The sequence below is a fragment of the Oculina patagonica genome, chromosome 5 (assembly GCF_052425735.1).
Source record: "Oculina patagonica isolate OP01 chromosome 5, crgOcupat, whole genome shotgun sequence".
NCBI classification, from domain to species: Eukaryota; Metazoa; Cnidaria; class Anthozoa; order Scleractinia; family Oculinidae; genus Oculina; species Oculina patagonica.
In genome coordinates, this window is record NC_135762.1 from 10,343,776 (window position 1) to 10,359,190 (window position 15,415).

Consider the following 15,415-nt stretch of genomic DNA (forward strand, 5'->3'; position numbering starts at 1 on the left):
GACTAAAAATGGAGTACCTTATTACACGAAATTTCCGCGACACTTTAATTTCGCGAATTTCGCGATTAAAAAAAATCGCGAAATTAAAGTGACGCGAACAATAAGTGTCGCTAACATAACATGACGCGAAAATTCAGAAAGAATGAGTTTAGTACAACTAAAGGAAGGAATTTTCAATGTTAATGGATGTTGTGGTCAATTGACTGAAGAACAATAATTCACGTATAATTAAGCATGAACTGCTTGTGGACATTGTGAGAACTGCCCTGTTGTTACTGTTAACATTTAGTCCCGTCGTTGCGTTTTTGTTAATTTTGACGTTATTGTTTCTTAGATAAAGTCGTTTTATTTCATTCAAGGACATGTTAAATAACATTTCCAAGGAAATGTCATCCGTGTCTCACTTCAAAACGCGAAATTTAAGTGATTCAAAATACAAAATTTTCGCAAAATCGCGAAATTTAAGTGTCGCGAAATATGCGCACCTCAAAATCGCGAAATTAACGTGTCGCGAAAATTTCATGTAATAAGATACTAAAATGGACTACTTGCAGTAAGAATATGAATGATATTTTAATTACAGGTTTTTATTAAAACTTCTTCAACCTTTCAATATCGTCAAAACCTGCGCTTTTGTCAGTTGTAAGAGAATACAAAATAAATGCGTTGCTCAGTTATGTTCCGATTGTGTATAAAATGCAACCAAACTACCACTTTAAAAACTTACGGCTTAGATTTTGCCGAACCGTCCTTTGAAGCCATCGTTACCTAGCTTCCTTGAAACAAGCAATAAAACCTGTAATAAAAAATAAGAATGAAACTAAAAACACTGCTGTACTTTAGTAGAAATAAGAAAGCAATAAAACCTGTAATTAAAATATCATTCATAATCTTTGAAGTCATCCTTCGCTGCGTTTCGGATGTGCTTGTTTGCGGCTGTTGTTTATTCACTGGTTTGTCTAAAGACAAGGCGACGAAGTCGCCTTTTAAGGCGAAAATAACAAGGGGAGAACTTAAACTTTCGAAATAGCACAAGTAGTGATAATTCAAAGGTCAACAGAATACCTACAGACCACCAAAATACTCACGTTTTATCAGAGACGCCAAAAGCCTTCAAATCACGTCCGTCGTGAGCAAGAACGCGGGAAGGACGCGGGAAGCCTCACTTTTGGTCATGCGCAGTGACGATCAGAGATGCTATTTTACTTCCGGTCGTTTTTCGCGGCGTCCGCGTTCCTGTATCTTAAAGTCCCTATTATTTTAAACGCACAACAGCCGGATAGCCTTAAATGATATTTAAGAATTTAACGCTTCCTTCCTTTTTATATCAGAAGCTTTGTTTTGTCAGAAATCGAGGCTGAAAAAGGCCAAAATTAAAGAACATTATAACAACGTATCCAATCTGAATAAATTTTATTCTTCCCTATTTGTTGTGGGCGACAAAGATATATATTGTATTCAGATCCGACCTGTAACCAACATTTTCATGGCCCTTCAGTAACGTGAACATTTACAAATCGGAAAGGAATGAATTTATTAGCTTTTATTGCAATACCATTTTTTTAATTGAATTAATACGAACATTTAAAGAACAATTAATTTTAGCGTTAAATCTTCGAAATAATTAAAAACATCCAGCCTCGACCGAAAATTAGACATTTATGTAATTTCAATTTTATCCATTTAAAAATTACGCTGCGAAAAATAAAACTGTTATTGAACAGCGAAAAATTAAAACTGTTATTGAACGTAGAAATAAAAAAAAAAACTATGGCAGTTCTGTGACACTACAAACATTATCGAAGAGGCTCTTTGATGGGGCTTTTTCTGTAAGCCTTTAACACACTTAAAAGCAATATATGTTATTTGCCGGCTGGGAGGTCCGTATAGTGAAAAACTGTGACCGAGGTCTTGGAAATGCTGCCCGAGGCCGCAGGCCGAGGGCAGCATTTTCAAGGCCGAGGTCACAGTTTTTCACTATACGGACCGACCCTAAGCCGGTAAATAACTTATTTATTTTTTTCCTACTTTAATGTGTTTGATTAAAAAACACCTAAAAAACCTACAAAGACTTTCTTGCCAAATGTGTTTGTATTTATATACGCGCGCATCCAATGTTGAGTCGATCGCCATAAGCTACGGCAAGAGTAAATAATGATCTGTTTGCTATAAGAGCTTACTGCCAAACAAAATAAATTCACTAAAATGAACAGTACTCAAGGAAAATTTCATCTGAAAAAAAAAAAGAAAAAAAGCATCTGAAATAATAGAAAAGCACAATGTAGAACAGAGCAATCAGCGAGTTGCGAAACACTTTTAACTCCATTTCGGCTTGTGAGTTCTTTAGTTAATTAAACTTACTTTTCGGACTGGAAAGCACTTAGCTATTTACATTTGTATTTAACGAGTCAAAAACCTCTGTGTTGATTCCCACAGTATTCTGTTTTGACAAAAAGTTTGCGAATGTGAAACTGAATGAAGCTGAAATGTGTAGTTTGGTCGCCTGCACAGTGACGGCACAATATTGCGAGAATTAATTTGACTGTTTTTTTAATAAAGCATCTCATTTTCTTGAATGGCGATTAGCAGTATTCGGTTTTGGAGAAAAGTAGCAGAGAAGCAAGGTGTTTGAAACGATAAATCGAGTCTGTAAACCGGCGACTTGCAGTTAACCGCAATGGCGTGAAAATCAGTGCGAATGCACAAACAACGATCGGCAAACCACGGCCATAAAACTATAACTTCATTTTGTCACTAAAGAGAATAAATACTCGCCTTTTGGAGAACTTCAAGGTCTTTAATTCCACTGCTAATTTTCCCTTTCAAATTTACAACGGTTGGTGAGCAACTACATCGATTTAAATCATTTTGGAGAGCAAAACTGTCATGGGTTCGTTCGTCTCGCCGCGAAATGAAACTCACGAAAGCGTTACCGTGGCCCGTGGGCAGAGATAGGAGAATCTTGCCCGCGCTAATAACCAATCAGATTGCAGGATTCGTTACCGTGCCCTCTTGGAAAAAAATAAAGTGACAAATTTGCTGGCATTTAAAGCTTAGGTATGACCTTTGTCTTTTGATATATGGCAAGTCTATATGTCTTAGTGTTTTCTCGAGTATTAGTAGCATTTTAAATTGTTTTTCCGGCTTTGAACGCAGGCACTCGTCTTAGCTCAATAGACCCTTGCAATGTCCTTGCAGTGCTTTTACTTTCGATTAGTTTTGTTCTGTTGGTTTCCGCACATTAAAAATAACATATTGTAAATGTAGCAAATGAACGCATCGTGACAGCCTTTTGACACTATATACGTCATGCCTTTGTACTAGATAAACTACGAAAGAAGTACGCATTACTCAATGATGGAAATAATTATAAGTAGCATAAAATACGATTGGCTTCCTTTTCAGTACTCGAAAAAGTCATATAATAAATCCGATCCTTTGTTGACCAAGCTTGTTCGGTCAAGAAGGCAGGATATTGGCCTCGTTCTTTTTTTGGCGCGGTTATGGACCTCGACTTCGTCTCGGTCCATAACCACGCAAAAAAAAAAACTTGGCCAATATCCTGCCATCTTGACCTCACGCTTGGTCAATAGCCCATACATATTTTACTTGAGAATCTCGCAATTTTCCCGACGTATTCTGCTTATTATTCTGCTTATGCGCAGCGTTTCAATTTTTTTCCTTTTTTAGATAATTTTAGCGGTAAGATTTTGTAGTCTTATTAAAAATAATCTTACGTCGATGTATTTTCTTTTTAAATTTTAACTGTAAATACATTATAATGAATAATTTCAGATTGCAGTTTATAGGTAGTTATTTTTTCGACTTTTTTTGCTTGTTTACAAGCAAAAAGTAGGAGAATAGCGTTTACATAGGCTAAAATCTGAACCGGAAGGGATCGCATTCTTGTTAACTCTCAAGGGAATACTTTCCGCTGTGGGTGATCAAAGCGCGTGACTTGTAAAGTGTCACTCTATAGTTGTGCTTCAGCACTTCCGTTCTTGTAGAAACAACGTGACTTGTCAAATTTACAAACATTATATAAGAATCAAAAACGTGAGTAGCCCAAATCTTACGTCACATAACCAATTAAGAATGTAAGGGGTTCAGCGCTCGAAGGCAGCGAAGTTTAAAACGATTAAGAACGCAATTTTTACTAGTGCAAGTCTTTAGGCGCTAATATTAATTTAACCTAAAACGTTTAACAACGCACATTTGTACTCGTACAAGTCTTTCACACACTAAAACAATGCTAATAGTTAACCAAAGGGAACTCATTTCGTGACAATTGATTATTTCTGCTGAGTTGCACAATTTAGAATTGCAACATCATCTAGCGAAGCGCACTATCACTAAAAATAGATTTCGCCATATGATACCCTCCCCCCCCCCCCCCCCCCCCGCGTGAGTCGGACAACAATTTTAGTTTGGGCTTTGTATCCGATCTGTTTCGACACATGATAGATAGAGGGCGAAAATATTTTGCTATTCAAACGCCTTTCTAATGGAATTGACGGCGGGTTTGATTTTAATAAAGCTGTTATTTATCCCCATTGCTATTACAGACTGCAGCTACAGCTGCCGAGCTCGATCAGTGTATCTTAAATAGTATTTGCCGCGACAATTGTGTAACGAAATTAACCTCCTTAAATATTCGGGTCAGGCAAGGGGACCGATCGGACGAGCGTTTCTTTGTGTAATTTTGTGGTGGCATAAATCTGAGGTTAGCTCTGTTGTGTTGCAAAATGTGCCACTAAGAACAGTGTAAACGTTTTGCATTTCTCATAAAAATAAATGTTTTCTTTCAGCAAATCCCGGCAGCAAATCGGGCCTTTATAATCCATTCAATAACTGAGAGTAAAACATTTTACACATTTATTGAATAATCGCTCTGTTTGACAAACCTTTTGTTTCAAACCACGGTTTGAGCTTTCTACGTTGCACAGGTAAGGCTTTCCGAATTCCGAGCCAATCTGGCCATGGTTTTGTGAAACAATCGCTAAATATGCCTCCAATTTAAAAGTGCCCGCCAATCATACATTGCTCTTACAGAGAGCGGTTTGTTTGTCCGAATTTTGACTCACACCGGGGGTCAAATTCTGTGACGTCATTAGTGCGCTTCGCTAATTGCAACATCATTAAATGTAGTTCGTATAGTGTGATCGTCCGGGTGAGAGTAGTTCTGAGAAGAACTGTTGTTGGTGACTGACGTTTCGACAACCTGAGCGGAAGTCATCTTCAGAGTCAAGTGAAAAGTTGTTGTCAGTCGATGACAACAACTGAAGTTAATGCAGAAGTTAATGCATCGCCATTAGAAAAATAAATAGCAACTGTTTTGCTGGAAATGTAGTCGTTAGAAATGGCATGTGTAGCCGTAAGGTAAAGAATAACGCGAGGAGAAGCGGCTTTTGGTAATATCCAAACGAAAATTTACTTCTCAATGTGGGGTTAAGATTGCGTGACGAGACAAAACGTAACTCTGTCGTAGAAATCTTTCTAACTCGAAAGGAAACAACTATTTCGATTAAACATGCTAAAGGCAAACGTCAAAGTTTACCTTTTTTAACCAAGCCAAAGTATATGAGTCGCAAAGCACCCAGCCGTCGCGACTGACAAATACAGCATTTACTCCGCGAAAATAAAAAAATGCTTGAACTGAAAGACGTTTGAATTCTTCCATGATATGTTCGAACAACAATGGCCAGGATAAACCTTCAACTCATACTATTCTCACTGCATACATAATTAGCCCGTCACGCGGGAATGGCTTAAAAACGTTAAATTCCGGTGTGTTGTACCTGCGCGCTAGTAGCATGATGCATTGCGACCTCCGCTTCAAATATCACAGTTTCAGTCGCCTCGTGGCCAGTTCAACGGAGTTCGGTGAAGTGACGTTTCAAAGTTTCTTTGCATATGACCGCCACCAGCCCGTCTTGCTCGACGTTTAACCAGCTTTGCCGGCGGCCCCGGCTTTTTAACCTGCTGTGCCTGTGGAGCCCGCTCCACAGTTGTGTTTTTCATTTTCCGTCTTGTAAGGATTTTGCATCGCGGGTCGGGCCACGGTTTTGTCGTTTCGCTTGCTTATTCCGTTCCCACGTGCTTTCATGTCTGGCTTATTTTTCAAATGGTGTTTACTGCTCGCTACTTTCGGTTCAGGGATTTCATGCAGTTTTGGGTCCGGGAAATTTACCTTTTGGCCCGCTTTACGTTTCTTGGTTTGGTTTTCCGTTTTAATCGTTATTTTATTCTGTCTACATGCAGCGCGATTGCCTTTTGTGTTTTCTACCAATAGACCATTTTACAGTTGTCTGTTCAGTGACCTGGCCTTTGAATGGAAGTGAGGCTGGAGGTGACCTTGTTTTGATACAGACCTCACTGCTTTTGTTGTGTAAATCATGTTGTTCTGATGCTAACTAGTTTGCATTTACATAACAAAGCAGGGAGGTTTGTATCAATGCAAGGTCACCTCCAGCCTCGCTACTATTCAAAGGCCAGGTTACTTGGAAGGCAACTGTAAAATGGACTATTATTTGTCATATTGTGTTATTAGTTCGCTGCTTGTCAGCTTTTACCCTCATGGGGCACGTTCTTTCATTTGGGATCCCTTATTTGCATATTTTTGTTTTTGAATTTCGTCCGTTTGGGTTTGTTTGTCTCGTATTTTGCGTTTGCCCTTCTGTTGTGGTTTAAATGTCCATGTTTCCATGTAGTCTATGTTGCTATCCCGTGGCGAGCGCGTGGGACCTGGGAAACCGCAACGCAAATTTGCCGTCAAAGTCAGCGGTCTTGAGCCTTTGAATAATGTTTTAATGTTTTAAGTTTTATACGTTTGTATGGCCCGGAGAGTCAGCAGCCTGGATAACTGTAAAATTTTTTGAGTATGGCCTGGAGAGCCAACAGCCTGGAGAGCTGTAAAATGATTTTTGAGTATGGCCCGGAGAGCCATGTCAGATGTTTTTTGAGTATGGCCTGGAGAGCCAGCAGCCTGGAGAGCTGTAAAATGTTTTCTGAGTATGGCCCGGAGAGCCAACAGCTTAAGAAGCTGTGGAAAGTTTTTTGAGTATGACTGGAGAGCCAACAGCCTGGAGAGCTATGAATTTTTTTTTTTTTTTTTTTTGAGTATGGCCCGGAGAGCCAACAGCCTGGAGAGCTATGAATTTTTTTTTTTTTTTTTTTGAGTATGGCCCGGAGAGCCAACAGCCTGGAGAGCTATGAAATGTTTTTTGAGTATGGTCCGGACAGCCAGCAGCCTGGAGAGCTGTGAAATAGATTTTAAGAAAGCTATGTTTGTATGGCCTGAAGGGTCAACAGCCTACAGGTCTGTGAATTTTCTGTGCCTGAAGTTTTTAGGTAATTTCTGGTAGCCTATTAAGCCTTCTAGTGTCTACAAATACCCGAACCTCAGGCTTACCATACTATATTTGTGACTTTGTGATGTTTGTCAGTTTTTCACTTATCCATTGCGGGTTATCCGGCATCCATCTCTCTGGTAGGCCCTAGCAGCAGTTTTATGTTATGTTTTATTTGCTCATTAAGGCTGATATTTCATTGGTATTGATGAATCACGGGTGGCTTTTTCAACATGGGTGCGTTTTCTACGATTCATACGCTACTCTGTTCGTCACGCCTTTCCCGTCCCCGGGGAAAAGAGAATCAAGTTCTCAGCGTTAAGGGAAGATCGGGGGGAAAATATTTATTTGTTCCCTTTCGTGGGCCTCAACACACTTCAACGATTTTCAGGGAAGGTCCTCTTTTTTAGCTTTTCCTCCCCGGGATGTAAATTTCAAAGTCTACTCGGCCTCCGTCAAGTAGAAGCTGGCCATCGCACAGAAATAGAGTATTGGCCTTTTCGTGACAACTGCAAGGATTACATTCCATGGGAGACCGAACTCCACGATGTGCATACGCTTTATTGAGATGCCTCGAAGGGCCTGGGTTCGGAGCTTTGCTAAAGGACGGTCGCAGTTTGGTGTCGAGAGATTTCTGGATAGAAGACTCGCAAGACATCAATATCTTAGAAGCTCGGGCTCTGCTGCATTCAATATTTTCGTTTAGACACCCTATTAGATCAAGTAGAGTTAATAAACACACTGACAGCTTCGATTTAAAGCTAACAACACTTTCAAGGACTTTGTTGATTGCTGCAAATAATTCGCTATAAGCCTTCACGAACATTATGTTTCCTTCAAGTAAACCCGGCTGTTTTCCCTTCTAGAAACGTATCAGACATGGATTGTAAATTGTCAAAAGTGCTTGGGTGCAGGTCGTGCGTCTTTTTGGGCCTCACACCTTCGACCTCGTGTCTTTAAACAATAATTGTCAACCCAACAGGGCAGGCCACTGCTTGCCCCACTTTACACCTTGTGCAGCTACGGTTTTTAGCGGCATCAACGTTTTTGCAAAGTCTTGCCGTCGGAGCACAACTTGTATGCATTCCCGCCATTTGATTTAACAATGCCTCTTTTAAATGCATGCCTTAGCAGGAATTTTACGGTGCGTCTGCTATCATTATCCCGGACTTTAGTCCTTAAGCGCTTCTGGCAGGCGTTGCTTCAGTCGCTTCAGCTGCTTCAGTGATATTTATGAGGCCATCCGTTGCGTTTGTTAAGCTCATCTGGCCTCATCTTTTGCGTTATGTTTCCATGGAAGTCAGCCCGATGCTGTTCATCTTACCTTAATTCTAACGATTCTGATGCCAAATGTTGCCAGATATGTAAAACCGGACTTAAACGTGCCACTACGGCAACTGTCCGCGTGAATGAAGCCGCAATCCAGGAGCGATTTAAGGGACTTTAATCTGTCGTGCGCCCGTACCCTTATCAAAGGCAGAAATCTGCACTGGAGCAGCAGCTTTTCCAGTTTTGGGGGGCTTTGTCGCCCCCAGGACGGTGACTTTCTGTACTTTTGATAACTTTGTTATATTTCTAATTTCTAAGATTAGTCCGGTAAACTAGAGTGGATGCGTCCTCATGTTTTAAAGCTCCTTGTACCAGTCCAAAACACTTAGCAACGGGGTAAGACAATTTTCTTATGGGTCGTTTGAGAGCCGGCGTCTATAATCTGGGGCGTCTTAATGATTCTAATTCAGTTGCCCATCCCATTGTCGAAGAGTATTTTTAAACTTTCAGACAAAGGCAAGCGGGTTTTGCTAGTACACCTGCTTAAGCGTTCCCTTCGTTTTTGTTTTGATTTGTTGTATAAAAAGCTATATATTTCAGCGACTTATAGCTTTCCTCTGTGGTTAATATGTTAGTCAGGTGCCCCTTTCGCGCGCAGGTAAATATGTCCCCGTTAGGGATGCGATATTTTTTGTACTTGATATTTCCGCCGGGAGTAGGTTTCCGACTCTGGTCGCCTTCAATCTTGTAACGTATTTAAGTTTTAAAACGGGAAAACCATTTGCTCGAGTTTACTCTCGTTTAGAATTTTCGCGAAGGTTCGCCCTGCTCTTTCACCCTATTATGATGTTTGCCCCTTTGGCTGGATTCAGTATTACATAACAATATTACAACGGACCAAGGATACTTTTAGAGCCACAGAACGTATCGCAACGGATCAGTAGTTGACAAGCTCTTCACGAGTTCCGCGGTTCGGCTGAGAAAACTCCGTTTAGATTCCAAGCTCCATGCAGGGGATGCATGGAGGTAGAATTTTCGGGTAGAATTTTCCAGCTCTCTAAGGTTCTTAGGTTGTTTTCAGGAAGTTGTTACTCGATACTTGGGCTTGTGAAGTAGGTAAGTCGCGAAGAGGTATATGCAGATCTCAGATGCCAAGTTATACACACTCCTTACCATATTAGAAAGAGTGCTCCCTTGGGCGGCTTCTGGATTAGTAACGCCGGTGTCAAATCCCGGTCATTTGGAGGCTGCTGTAAAGGTTGCACTAAATAAACATGTGACTGGAGGGTTTGTGGGGTTTCTGAGTAATGGAAGGAATAAAGTTGAAGATCTTTGTGAAAGTGTTTTCCCATGAGTTTTTCGCTCTTTTCGCCCTTCTTTCCGGAATCGACGGCAGAGTGTCTGGGGCAGGAGCGGGTATCCTCCCATAACTTAGCTTCCCGTGTCAGGGCAATTGTATTCAGTGAGAATGTTTTACTATTCTTTGTACTTTTCACCATACGGAACTCGTCCCAGCCGGCAAATAACAAATATTTACCGTCACATGTTAATTTCAATACAAAGGTTTGGAAGTGCATTTTTTACTTAAGGTGGCTCAACTGGATTTTTTAGGAATAACACCGCTCAAGTTTGAGAATTAACAACGTCGCCATTAACAATGCTATCGAAAAACGATACCACAGTTGTATTAGATAAAGATGAAATTTCTTTATGAGTAGTGTAATATTGACATCGGAGTTGCCATAGCGACGAAATGACGTCATTACGTTTTTTACTTTCGCTCGTATTCCTCGGCACCAGGAGATTTTTTTGAAAATCGCTCAAAGCAGCTTGTACCACTCATAGCTGCCTCTATGTTGGCAAAGTTTGAACAAATTCTATGAGAGCGTTTTCGAAATATTTGGGGATGAAGTTTTAGGAGCTCTAAACACAGTCAAAAACATGCTAACGATAAAATGGGGTAATATCTAAAGAAAACGACGCGCCTGTGAATTGCAATTTCATCTTATAGTAGTTTGATTTCATTTAAAATCGTGTGTAAAACAGTGGTGGGGATTGCTTTGGTCGATTGCGAGAAAAAAGAATTTGATGAGCGTGCGTTCGAGTGCTCTTGTTGCCATTTTTGTTTATAATTTGGTCTATGCCTACAAAAGTGATAATAAATTAAAAACCGCTCGATGAATTTTTTTTAAAATTTGACAAACATGAGGTTTGTCATCGATTGATATGGCTTGAAAGTTTCAAGCTCATTGAAAACATTTAAGGCAATAGAATTGGGCCTCCAATGTACTGATGTTTTTTCGCAGATTTCATGTTTACAAGCGAGTGTCCTCATTAATCACGGGTATTGTTATCAAGTGTCATATCTACGTGCACCACTCCAGCAAAAAAATTCATTTGCATTAATCAGGACGCTCGATTGCTTTCCGAAATTTTTTCCGAAGCACGCTTATCTGTCTTGGGGTGAGAATAGCAATGACAATATATGCAGAATAATAGCTTTCGTTTTCTGGACATAGACCCTTGACATCAATAGCCCAACAAATGCTGTTACAATTTTTAAGCAAGAAAAGCATGTTTCGGAAGATTGTTCGGAAAGCAGTCGAGCGTCCTATTAAATGCAAATTAATTTTTTGCTGAAGTCGTGCACGTAGATATGAAACTTGAAAACAATACCCGTGAATAATGAGGACACTCGCTTGTAAACACGAAATCTGCGAGAAAAAATCAGTACATTGAAGGCCTAATTTTACTGCCTTAAATGCTTTCAATAAGCTTAAAACTTGCAAGCTATATCAATTGATGACAAACCTCGAGTTTGTCAAATTTTAAAAAAAATTCATCGAGCGGTTTTTAATTTATTATCACTTTTGTAGGCATAGACCAAATTATAAACAAAAATGGCAACAAAAGCACCGGAACGTACGCCCATCAAATTATTTTTTCTCGCAATCGACCAAAGCAATCCCCACCACTGTTTTACACACGATTTTAAATGGAGTCAAACTGCTATAAGATGAAATTGCAAATCACAGGCGCTTCGTTTTCTTTAGATATTACCCCATTTTCTCGTTAGTATGTTTTTGACTGTATTTATAGCCCCGAAAACTTCATCCCCAAATATTTCGAAAACGCTCTCATAGAATTTGTTCAAACTTTGCCAACACCGAGGCAGCTATGTGTGGTACAAGCTCCTTTGAGCGATTTTCGAAAAAATCTCCTGGTGCCGAGGAATACGAGCGAAAGTAGAAAACGCGATGACGTCATTTCGTCGCTATGGCAACTCCGATGTCATTGTAATACTGGTCATGAAAAAAATTCATCTTTATCTAATGCAGCTGTGGTGATCGTTTTTTGATAGCATTGTTAATGGCGACGTAGTTAATTCTCAAACTTGAGCGGTGTCACCCCTTGAAAATCCAGTTGAGCCACCTTAAGACAGTTTACTGGAATTTTAATTTTTATTTCAATCACACTCCGTTGTCAAAAAATGAACCCTCATAAATCACTAAAGGGCATGACTTGGTGATCTCAGTTAGAGTAGAATAAATGAATAAATGAATGAATAAATACAATCATTTAATTTTCCCTTTGAAACATAAAATAAATTCGTACTTAGTTTTATGCAGGGCTGTAACTAGCGAGGCACTTGCTTCGTTTAGATTTACACCGAAAATTAAAAAAAAAAAAAAACTTGTGTTGGGGAAATTATTCACAGCTGGACGAGATTAACTGCTCAGAAGAAATACCTTGGAATAATGCTGAAAATAGCGTTTGTGCATCTAGAAATCAAAATTTTCTTGGAGTTATGTCTACCGAGCCATGCGCCAAGAGACCTCCTCACGGTTGGCTGCCTCGTCTATGCGAAACGTCTGGATACGGCTCTGCTGTGCATTCTACTTGGTCGTTTGCAGGGACGGAAAATGGGCTCAGCGCCTCCCATATCTATAAGTACTTGGTATAGGGTTTAAGTACATTTGACAAAAAAGTGTCTTAAAAGAAATACCATTTCAAGAAGCTAAAACTTCCACCTGGTTACTGCAGTCAATGTAAGGCGTTTACTTTTCAGCGAATACCAATTTCTGTTCTTACTTACTGCAACAATGATTTGGCTTTTCTAGGGGGGGGGGGGGGGCTAAATTTACACCAACTGCTTGCAAAGGCCTTGACATCCTCATCGATTAGTCGTAAAATTTTAAGAAAAGAGCCGCTGCCGCTGTCACTGTCCTCCGTTTTGCCATCGATACAATGATGTTAATTGCAAAGCGGGAATAATCATAACAAGGAAATTGACGTATTGTTGCCAAAAATATCTTGCCTGACAGGTGAAATATATAACAAGTTTAATAAGATCCAAAATTGCCTCTAGTGTGGCAAAAAATAAGTAGTCGAGGTACAAGTGCTGTTTTTGACAAATCGAAAAATCGAAGCACTCAAAACGAGCAGGAGATTTCGAGCGTAGTCCGAATGTTATCACGCAATCTGGCGTGATCAGTTTTTTTTTTTTTAGACAAACACTGCCAGCTGAGTCTGGTCTCAGGACTCGTAAAACTGGTACATCTTCCCGCAACTGTGTGTGTTTAGCTTACCATGGAGATGCAGTTTTATGGGCATGACATTTTGTTTCTTATTTATAGCCATATTTTCAAGAAGTATAATCAACAACGCCACTGCTAAAAGCGCTCCATCCATCAAAACCGATTACCGTCAAGACAAACTAGAGCTACGGTCTTTCATGAACCGCCTGTCTATCGATCTAAGCATTTCTCACAGCACGCTATGAGCGCGATCCTGCAGTGCTTGGCATACAATTCCGCCCCGAAATTTACAATTGTTTTTCTTTTTAAAAGGTTCCATTTACTTTGTTTTGCAAGTAGGGGTCAAAATTGTGGTGCAAGCGTTTCCGCCTTTGTCAGAAGAACGATGCAAGGGCGTAAATTGTCTAAAGTTCTACTGAAGATAGTGCGACTTAAAGAAGTTTAGAGATCAGAGAGAACACTTGTTTCAGATGAGCATTTGGCTTATCCAATTTCATTAAAATTTTGTGATTTATAGTTATGAAGATAACGCAACAATACCACCCTTTTGTTTCGTTTTCTTTTATTACTTAGATGTCTCCATGACGAGATTGTTGTTGCCAAAGCTCACGACAGTTGTTACATGGCGCAACTCTATTCTAAGCGTACTACTTGCAAGCTACTTGCAGCACGATAGTTTCCCTTTGTGGTGGAAATCTTTCACTGCTGCAAGAAAACTTACACACCAGACACCTTAACAACTCCTTTAGAGGGTTGGAGAATCGGGAGCTGGACACGAATAGAATTACAGGATTAACTGTTGTGCTTAAGGATGGGAAAACGTAGTAAAATAAACCTAAAAATAACATACATGTATCTTCGGAAAACAGCGATGGAAAAACTATTTTAAGCATTATATACACACACAGTGGAGTCCAGCAAAGGAAGAAGGCAATCACAATGGAGATGAATACTTTCATCACAATCTGGTTTTGTTGCCTATTCTGTATTCTTGTGCTATGTTGACGAGCTTCATCCACTGGCCTTGCTCGTGTTAAACATTTCATAATTTTAGCGTAAAGTACAGTTATCAAAATAAGCGGTCCGACGTACATTAATAAAAGCCCTACAATGTAGAATGTGGAAAGTTCCAGCGCGTTCCATGAAGAGGAAAACTTGCAAACTGTTTGACGACCTTCCTGTACGATTTTAGAAAACCAGACATAGGGAAAAAGAACCAATAGTGGAAAGATCCATGTGAATAACAGTAGAACTGTTCGAAGGCGTTTTGACACCCTTCTAGCCTCGAAGGGACGTACAATGGCGATAAACCTATCCACGACAATCAGCACAAGGCTGAGAATTGAAACAGCCTGTGAGACAGCTCTGGAATAAATTCCCAGCTTACATACAAACGTGGCCATCGAGGCATCGATAACACGTTTCCCTGAAAGCATCCCGTCAGCGGCGTACATTGGCCAGTTGGTCAAAGCGGAGAGAAGATCAGACACTGCCATGTTGACGATGAAATAGTTGGTGCTCGTTCTAAGAGGCTCGTTCATAATAAAAACTAGTGCGACTAGAATGTTGCCGACAAATGCCGAAATACTAACGAAAGAGATAACTGCTGTCAGCGCTGTCGAAACGAGTTGAGAACACTGGAAGTTATCAATACTGGAGTTATTCATGTTTCCTTGTGAAATGTGCTTCCTCACGATTACTTTAACATTTTAAACGTTTACCGGAAGATAAAGATAAGATAATGCATGTGCACCTGCTGATCAGGTCTGATGTATTCACAGAAACACGTTAGCATTACACAATAACTATATATAACTTGAAAGCGTCACCTTGGCGCGGGTTTCAGGCAGTATCCCAAACTTGCCCAAACTTAGAAAAAAAAAAAACAGAAACAAAAACAAAAACAAAAAACAGCCCATACGGGCGTTGTGGTTTTTATTTGGGAAATGATGGAGATTAAAACTCATACATACTGTTGAAACATATTGTTTCAAAGAGAGGCCGAAACCCTTTCATAAGTCAGTGTTTGGAAGCAGGTGGTATTCTAGCTTATTTAAACGATGTCGTAACATCAAACCTTTGGCTCTTTGCAGCATGAAACTGTAAAACAGACAGCTTTTGGAAAAAAATTGAGATGGAGTACATTCTTTTTACGGTTGTTTTTAATCATGATTCGTTACACAATAGCTAATAATTCGTTTTACGCGACAAATTTTGATGAATTAGTACATTAGAAATTCATTAACGCCTGGAGTGTTA

At 39.8% G+C, this 15,415-nt stretch overlaps 1 protein-coding gene across 1 annotated transcript; it reads right to left on the reverse strand.

Moving 5' to 3' along the window:
* Positions 1 to 13,717: 13,717 nt before the first annotated feature.
* LOC144655186 (QRFP-like peptide receptor) lies at positions 13,718 to 14,838 on the reverse strand. The gene has a single exon (XM_078515400.1). It carries the CDS (start codon positions 14,821 to 14,823, stop codon positions 13,804 to 13,806), a length of 1,020 nt encoding a protein of 339 aa, XP_078371526.1. The 5' UTR covers positions 14,824 to 14,838; the 3' UTR covers positions 13,718 to 13,803.
* Positions 14,839 to 15,415: the final 577 nt, after the last annotated feature.